This window comes from Conger conger, chromosome 8 (assembly GCF_963514075.1).
Source record: "Conger conger chromosome 8, fConCon1.1, whole genome shotgun sequence".
Classification (NCBI taxonomy): Eukaryota; Metazoa; Chordata; class Actinopteri; order Anguilliformes; family Congridae; genus Conger; species Conger conger.
This window is the reverse complement of record NC_083767.1, coordinates 42,618,578-42,626,929: the sequence shown is the minus strand read 5'-3', so window position 1 is coordinate 42,626,929 and position 8,352 is coordinate 42,618,578. Positions and strand designations below refer to the sequence as shown.

General features: G+C 41.1%; 1 protein-coding gene across 1 annotated transcript in view; it reads left to right on the top strand.

The window, feature by feature from the left end:
* The first annotated feature begins 1,569 nt into the window (after nt 1-1,569).
* The window catches only part of LOC133134470 (histidine ammonia-lyase-like), a 13,143-nt gene continuing 6,360 nt past the window's right edge, over nt 1,570-8,352 (top strand). The window contains exons 1-9 of the mRNA XM_061250668.1: nt 1,570-1,621; nt 1,745-1,828; nt 1,926-1,998; nt 2,096-2,162; nt 5,622-5,659; nt 5,854-5,979; nt 6,471-6,610; nt 7,539-7,586; nt 8,237-8,352. The exon at nt 8,237-8,352 is cut by the window's right edge and continues 32 nt beyond it. Coding sequence (XP_061106652.1) covers nt 1,610-1,621; nt 1,745-1,828; nt 1,926-1,998; nt 2,096-2,162; nt 5,622-5,659; nt 5,854-5,979; nt 6,471-6,610; nt 7,539-7,586; nt 8,237-8,352 — 704 coding nt within the window. The 5' untranslated portion in view covers nt 1,570-1,609. The remainder of the gene's footprint in view (nt 1,622-1,744; nt 1,829-1,925; nt 1,999-2,095; nt 2,163-5,621; nt 5,660-5,853; nt 5,980-6,470; nt 6,611-7,538; nt 7,587-8,236) is intronic.

Genomic DNA, 8,352 nt, shown 5'->3' with positions numbered 1-8,352 from the left:
GCAGACAATATATGTGCGAATTACTGTATATAGTGAATATATTGCTATTTGGTGTGTATTTGTTATTGATTGTAATGTATTTTGAGTAATTGATTGTATTGTATTTTTCTTTTCTGAATTCCAGTATATTGCGCTGTGAGAACAAATGGCAAAATACTGTAAACCCCCTGAAGAATACTGATGCTTTTGTGATTTGTTTCTTTATCATATATTGTTTTATATTACACGGTAAAAATTGTTATTCTGGGTTACCGATACAGTAAAACATTCATTCATTTATAGTTTACTGTAAATTTACCACACTCAGTCATGACATCCATTGTGAGAGGCAAACCAACAGATCAAAAGTTTCTTTAGCTGTTTGGCTTGAAATATTTGTGGATGCAAAAATAGAGGAAAGGGAAACACATAATATATGTATTTAGCAATGCTCCAAGTTGTTTGTGTTTTGTAGGTCATTGAACATTGAGTGACAAAGTAGTCTTATGGGAGAAAGCATGTGCTATAGTTATGGCAACATGAGTCACTTTTGGGTTTATTATTAAGTGTTTTGGTGGTTGAAGTGCACCAAAGGTTAACTGATGTGCTCAGGTGCGTGTTTCAAAAGCACACTGTGTGAAGAGTTTTGAAAAAGTGGACATGGTATTGAGACAAGTGTGAAAACGATTGTAAAAAACTTTAATTATGCATGCCCTGTTAGGATAATATTATCTTAGGATCATATCAATTATTTTACACCTTTTATAATTGTAAATACATACATTTATATACTATAACATAAATATAAGCTATTCCACTTTGCGCTCATTTCCATCCATGTACATCTGATCTAAACCATGATCTATACACAACATATCAAAAATCAAATTATTTCCTTGCAAAACCACTGGGTACCATCTTAATGCTACATTATTTACAGAAAAGGCTTTTCTTCAAATCGGTCTGAATGTACATCAGGTATATACTTATGCATGAAAAGCAAAAATAAATCTCATTGTTACATTGTGGAACTAGCTGTTGAACTGTACTTTGTATTTGACGATCAGCTATTGACCTCTCCCGGAAGGTTGGGAATGTCCCAGAATTCAGAAATGCAAATTATAACAATTCATGGACCCAAGCTGCTATTTCCACTTACTTCGTACAGTTTTTTGCATCCCGGACCTGTACAACCCGAGATGCAAGTATTATTCAACACTGCTTAAACAATAACCAGGGGCAATGTTACAGAGGCACCCAATGGTGACACTCTCAGGAACTGGGTGGGTCCTTTCCCTGCATGCAGCAGGTGATATTCCAGTATGGTTCAGCACTATTTCTGAGGAAAGCCCTCTGGAGGACCAACTGACTGAGGTGTGAAAGAGCAAAGGTGCCAGGTATGAAGCTGCATTTTCAAATTCATTTTACAAATATACATATTTCTATATTTTGCATTTTTCACAAATCACTATTAGCCTTCATTGAAGTTCATGAACACAAAAATGGTACATGTAACCTACTACATGCAAGCTTGTAACTACCTCTAAGTGATCACTTAACACATTGTTCTTCAAACCTTTCAGACTTCAGACTTCAAACCTCTACATTGTCTTTAAACCCCCGAAGAGCCATGGAGCAAGAAGTAAGTTCCTTCAGAATCTCTGTTGTTATAAGACTGTTGGCCATTGTATGTTAATTTGTCCTTATGTTACTTTTGCTTTTAATTAATACACCATTTGTAAGATATGAGATCTGGTTTTGTGAGCTTCAACAGTGCATTTCCTTGGATGGAAACAGTCTCACAACAGCAGACCTGGTTAGCTTGGGCAAAGGGCTCGTCAAGATAAAGGTACAGATTGCTTTATGAAAGCCTTGAGTAAAAAGTTTGAATTCCTGTAGATGTTTTACACTTGCTCACATTGCTGTCATATTAATTTGTGTTTTAGTTTACCCCAGAGGCAGAGGAAAGTATAAAATGGTCAAGAGAAGTAGTTGATGATATCATTGCACAAAACAAAGGTAAACAAACTTCATAATATTCACATATTTAATTATAGGTGGCTGCTGAGTGAAATGTAAGTTCAATTATTTTTCTGCCAATCTCTCTCTCTTTCAGTCGTTTATGGAATCAACACAGGTTTTGGAAAACATGCTGATAAAGTCATATCAAAGGAGAAACTCAAGTAAGCTTGTTATACATACCATTCCATACATGTTATAGGGGAGACTGGTGAACAACCAATAACTTTTAGGTTTTCGTTTAATTAAAAAATATATACACATATTAGACAAAATATTTACCATCTAGAAAGAAGATTTGTGTGTTTGCTATGACTATAGACTGAAAATTACTGTTCAGTTGAAAGTCCAACATGCCATGACTATGGGGCAAGTTAAACAGCTCTGGGTGGGGCAAGTTCAAACAGCGTCCTAAATGTTGGAAGACGGACAGGAAAAATGCTTTGTTTTAATACACGTCAAAGGTTGGCGAATCCAGTATTTTTTACCATTTTAATTTTTCATCTGAAAATTGTCTTGTTGAAATTGTTGATATGTTGTCTATACTAAATCCATATGGCAAAATAAAAAATGTGATGATGAATGTCTCGGAAGAAATTGTAAAACCCCACGCTAACCCAACGACGGAATTTAGCGAGGGCTGAAGGTATCAGCGTGCTCGTCCTTCTGGTGTTGCTGAAAGAATACTAATAGTGTTAAAAATTAGTGGCCCCTATGCAGAGTTTAGATCAGCCAATAAATAAACCATGATACAAAGACAGGAGTACCACTCTGCCTTCCGCTCTTTACTGGTCCGGACTGACCAAGAATCTCCACAATAGGGCCAAAATATTCACCTTCGTTTATCTGACTCCATTTTAGAATAATAATTTAGATTAGTTATCCACATTAGGTGGATTTCTTATTGATAATTTTGACTTGATCGCTATAGGAATCCTGTACTGAGATTTACTCTCCAAACAGTCCTCTGCTGGTACCGCCACATGTCACATCGCGCGTTATGTGCACGTCTCACGAACTGACTAGCTATCTGTAGTCATCACAGAGGTCGCAGGAATAACTACTCTTGGGTATATCTGTTTACAGCCTAGGGACCCAAGCAGACCAACCTAGCTATGGCTGTGCTCGACATGAATGAACTACCACGCGGAGGCGAGGGATTTACCATCATAGGTCTACGGGTGCTATACGCCGTGATACATTAAGCGTAAATATTCATCCTCCCTAGACCAGTTCGAGGGGGTAAACCAAGCATTCCCTGTATAACTTTGAGTGTCAGTAAGCGAAACCAAACAGATCAAGTTTTAACAATTTATTTTACCAGGCAGGTTACATACCCGTAATTACACACTAGTTTCAAATAAAAAAACATTAAAATGGAAACCAAATTACGGAGTCTTAAAAGTCATACCTGGTAATAAAAAGCTACATACGGGAGTCTGGCTACAGACACCCTGTACGTAGAAATTACGTGCACTGTGTGCACGGGAGGCTGATTGCATTCTCCCAGATTGCTTAGTTTACTGTCCTTAAATCCAAAATCTGGCCTTTGATGTTAACCCTAAAAATGGGTCACCCATCTGTAATTTGGAGCCACGCCTCCCCAGGAAACACAGGGGGGTTGAGGCACATGGCTTTCACTGGGGCAGAGCTCCACACAGTTTCTCCCTGGTTGGTTATGATGTCCAGGGTTTGCTGTTGCAGAAATAAAACCATTGCACCAGTCGCACTGAAACAATCAGAATAATACCAAACATGAATATTATCTAAACTGACTTTGTCATGAAACATCCAGTGCTGTACACATCATTTAGTGACTGAGTAAAGAGGGAGAGAGCAATAAAGGGGGGTTCAGGAGAAGGTCAGGGCCTAACTGGCCGTGCCCTCTGAAACCTTCCTGTGCCGTAAAGGATGTTGCCCCGTCGTAACGAGTTTTACGGCTGGAGGCCTGAGTCTTCCCCAACAGGCTCCTGCCCGTATGGGTGCGGAGATAGTGGGGGTTAATGGTGCATGCTCCTGGGTTAAATTACTTTACAGCCACATTTTGCCACAATACCAGAGGAAGCCAGCAAGCTGACCAGCCCTGAGTGATAATGCCAGATATAATAATAATATATAATAATATAATAATTTCCGTCTTACAAAATGTATGTATGTATGTATGATGTATGTCGCTCTGGATAAGAGCGTCTGCTAAATGCCAATTATGTAATGTAATGTATAAGCATGAGTGTTAAATTGGACTGAATAAGTGCATGGTGCACATGGAATAACAATGTTACATTAAAATGTATTGTGGCTGATGCATTTATAATAGGAGGGGGCATATTGGAACACAACTGTGGAAGTTGTACTCCTGCATGGCTCACAGTCTGTGGTTGCTATTGACATGAGCCAGAACTATACTACCTCATAACCCACAGGACAGTGATTTAAATAACGTATGTATTAGGAGTCTGTGGCATTAACACAGTTAATCGAAAAACACTTTGGTGAAAAAAACATTACTTTGAGGGTGCTAAAACACAGATTTGTTAATAACTCTTGATGAAGGTTTCTAATCGGCATTCACATATGAGAAGTGGGTTGCTATAATACATAAGTGAAAACAAACCCATCATTCTTGCGCAAAAGTAACTATGCAAAATCCCCATGTTTCAACATGCTTGGTTGATTTGGTTGGTTTGTGCCCCGGTCTCCCCTATAACATAGTGGCTAATGTACATGACTGGGACCTGGAAGGTTGGTGGTTCAAGCTCAGTGTACCCACAATAAGATCCTGGCAGCTGTTGTTGTTATGTACGGTCCAGGGAACCCAGACGCAGACCAGAGGATAATCCAAAAGAGTAGTTTTAATGTCAGTAGTCACAAGCCAAGAGATCCAAAACACAGCCAAAAACGAAAAGCAAAAGAATAGTCGAAAAAACAAGCGAGAGGTCAAAATCCAGAAAATCACAGGGCGAAGGTACAGCAGGGCAAAAGCAAAGTCGAAGTCAAGGCAAAGGGGTGTCTTTCAAGAATCTCTATAACAAGGCTTACAAACAATCGGCACTTATCAAGATCAACGTTCTGACAACGAAGCATACTGAGACTGAGGTTTAAATACAAGAGGGAAGGTGACAATCTAGGCGGGGCAGAGGAAAAGGTGGGCTTAACAAATGGACAACAGGTGGGGAAACACAATAGTGTAATAACATAATAACGGGAGGGAGACGAAAACGCGAACTGGATGCACGAAACAAAACATGCAAAACATGTGAATAGTGGGGCACGCAGACAGGGGAGTGACTAGACTGATAAACATTCAGACGTAGACATAACAGGGGAGGACAATAGAGAACTGTAATGGGAAAACATAAACCAGGTACTATGGGAAATGAATCATAAACAAGAATAAACATGAAAACATACAGAACAAATACAGAAACATTACAGTTGTACTCTTGAGCAAGACTCTTAACCACACATTGCTCCTGCTTAATCTGATCAACTGTAAGTTGCTTTGGATAAAAACATCAGCTAAATAACTAATATAATTGTAATTGTTTAGGTGCAGCAGTTTGTGCTCAAATCTAAATGTGCAAACTATTAATGTATTATGTTATTTTCATATTTGGCACCAGAGAGCTACAAGAAAAGCTGGTCTTCTCTAGTGCAGCAGGTAAGCACCCGATACACTGTCAAAAGACCAAAACTTTGCATTAAATCAATTTGCATAAAATCATTCAAAATTCTAATTCAGTTTGAGAAAAATAAAACCGTAAATGAGGCATGTGCAAACAGATTATTCATGTTCATATATGAAAAAAACTGATTGTATTTCCCTCACTCTTTTAATTTGTCCACTGGGACCAGGTGTGGGCAATCCTTTGAGCCCAGAGAGAACCAGGATGCTTCTGGCTCTGAGGATCAACGTTCTGGCCAAAGGACACAGCGGCATCTCCTTGGAAACCCTGCATGCGATGATCGAGGCTTTCAACGGTAACCCTCGTTCTGACTCACTCATAGCACTCTCTTACACATCAGTGCAGATCCTGGTCCTGGAGTGCCAGAGACAGTCCTGGTTTTTGGTCCATCCAACCCTATAACACTGGATTAATCCGGTTGAATGCATGCAGGAGACAATGTACTGGAGGCACTGTGCATTTCACCATTCAGGATATTCAGACTCAGACTTTTACTCATGCAACAAACTCATGAGGTCAAGCTCAGGTGGAAACGTCAGTGGTACTGCAGGACAAGGGTTTCCCACCCCTGGTGTGGACCATACAGTGTAGAGTGACTCCTCCTGGTGTGGCCCATACAGTGTAGAGTGACTCCTCCTGGTGTGGACCATACAGTGTAGAGTGACTCCTCCAGGTGTAGACCATACAGTGTAGAGTGACTCCTCCTGGTGTGGACCATACAGTGTAGAGTGACTCCTCCTGGTGTGGACCATAGAGTGTAGAGTGACTCCTGTCCTGTCTCAACAGCTTCCTGCCTGTCCTTCGTCCCTGAGAAGGGGACGGTTGGTGCCAGCGGAGACCTCGCCCCCCTGTCCCACCTGGCCCTGGGACTCATGGGAGAGGGGCAGATGTGGTCGCCAAAGACTGGCTGGGGCGAGGCCAAAAGCGTGAGTTTTTCATGATCAACTCAACAGTTGTGAGTAGAGCCACTGAGAAGAACATACAGAGTGCAGTTGTGCTACTTATTGAACAACAGCTGCTATCTGCACTAAATTAACTGGGTCACTAAACACGTTGTGCACTCCGACCAGTTTCCATTCCGACCAATCCCTGCACCTGCTGATCTCACTGTGGGTCGGCTCCAAAACCCCACAGGCTAATGAACTGGTTGCGTTGTTTTTATTCCATTTACATACGGCCCATGTGAGTGCCAGTACTTTCCTTTCAGACAGTTTGTTCTGCTGCTGCACAATAAATCTCAAGCTGACACATGTAAATGTAGGCAACCTAAGGGTTCAATTTGTGGAATCAACACACCAAAGTGATTGGTTGGGATTAAAACCTGCGCTAAAACATCCATTCAAATGAAGTGATGGTGCAAATACGCAAACAGGGTTAGCAGTCCAGTGAATGGTGGTTCAGGTACACAAGACCAAGAAACACATGGACCATTAAAATAATATCAGAGAGAAAGAGAAACATCACATGTTGTGGTGTGCCACCAATACACTCACAGCCATATGCAGACACACACACATGCACACATACTGTATAGTACTCACCAAAAGCCTTCATAAGATGTCGCCATCCTGCCAGCATATATTCTCTGCTACGTTACATCACATGGTAGGCTGCGCATTCACTCTGTTGTCTCTAAGCACTTTTTCAACTCGGAAACAAATCTTGGTGTTTGAAATTTTTTCCCAATTCATAAAGGACGTAAAAGAAATGAACACCAACGCTGATTCAACATCATTCACTGGAAACATGCCTCAGTTGTTCTTTCATTTTACTAATTATTCATTTTAATTTGAGTATGAATGTTAAGATGACCTTTTTTAGAGTATCATTAACCTCTATTCTGACTTTGTTCAGGTGCTGGAGGCTCATGGACTAAAACCTCTCTCACTGAAGGCAAAAGAGGTAAACTATGTGTGTGTGTGTACGTTTCGTGTGACTGTGTTGTGTGTGTGCGTGTGTGTACGTTGCGTGTGACTGTGCTGTGTGCATGTATGTTGTGTGTGACTGTGCTGTGTGCATGTATGTTGTGTGTGACTGTGGTGTGTGTGTGTGTGTGTGTGTACGTTGCGTGTGACTGTGCTGTGTGTGTGCGTGTGTGTGTACGTTGCGTGTGACTGTGCTGTGTGCATGTATGTTGTGTGTGACTGTGCTGTGTGCATGTATGTTGTGTGTGACTGTGGTGTGTGTGTGTGTGTGTACGTTGCGTGTGACTGTGCTGTGACTTATCCCCGTGCTATGAGGCTCACAGTAGTAAGATATTAAACTCCTGCCTGGCATTAACCCAGACACTGTAAAATATATATTTTATAACTTTGAAGCAAACTTCAGGGAGATGAAGCCACTTGTGGCCTTCTTGTTAGCCTGCTAATGACATCATCTGCATTTCAGCATTTGCAAGGCTTTTGAGCTCAATCTGGTTTTTGGGATTCCAAGCTTGCTGACCGAGCAACATGGCTGCCATCTTGTTATTATTATTATTATTATTGTCAGTGCAAAGGGAAGCAGTCGTGCAGAGATTAAGTTGTGAGTTTTGTTCCTCCTCGACCCTCCAGGGCCTGGCTCTGATAAACGGGACTCAGATGATCACGTCTCTGGGTGCAGAGGCTGTGGAGAGAGCCCTGGCCATCGCCAGACAGGCTGACATCATCGCTGCTCTCACCCTGGAGGT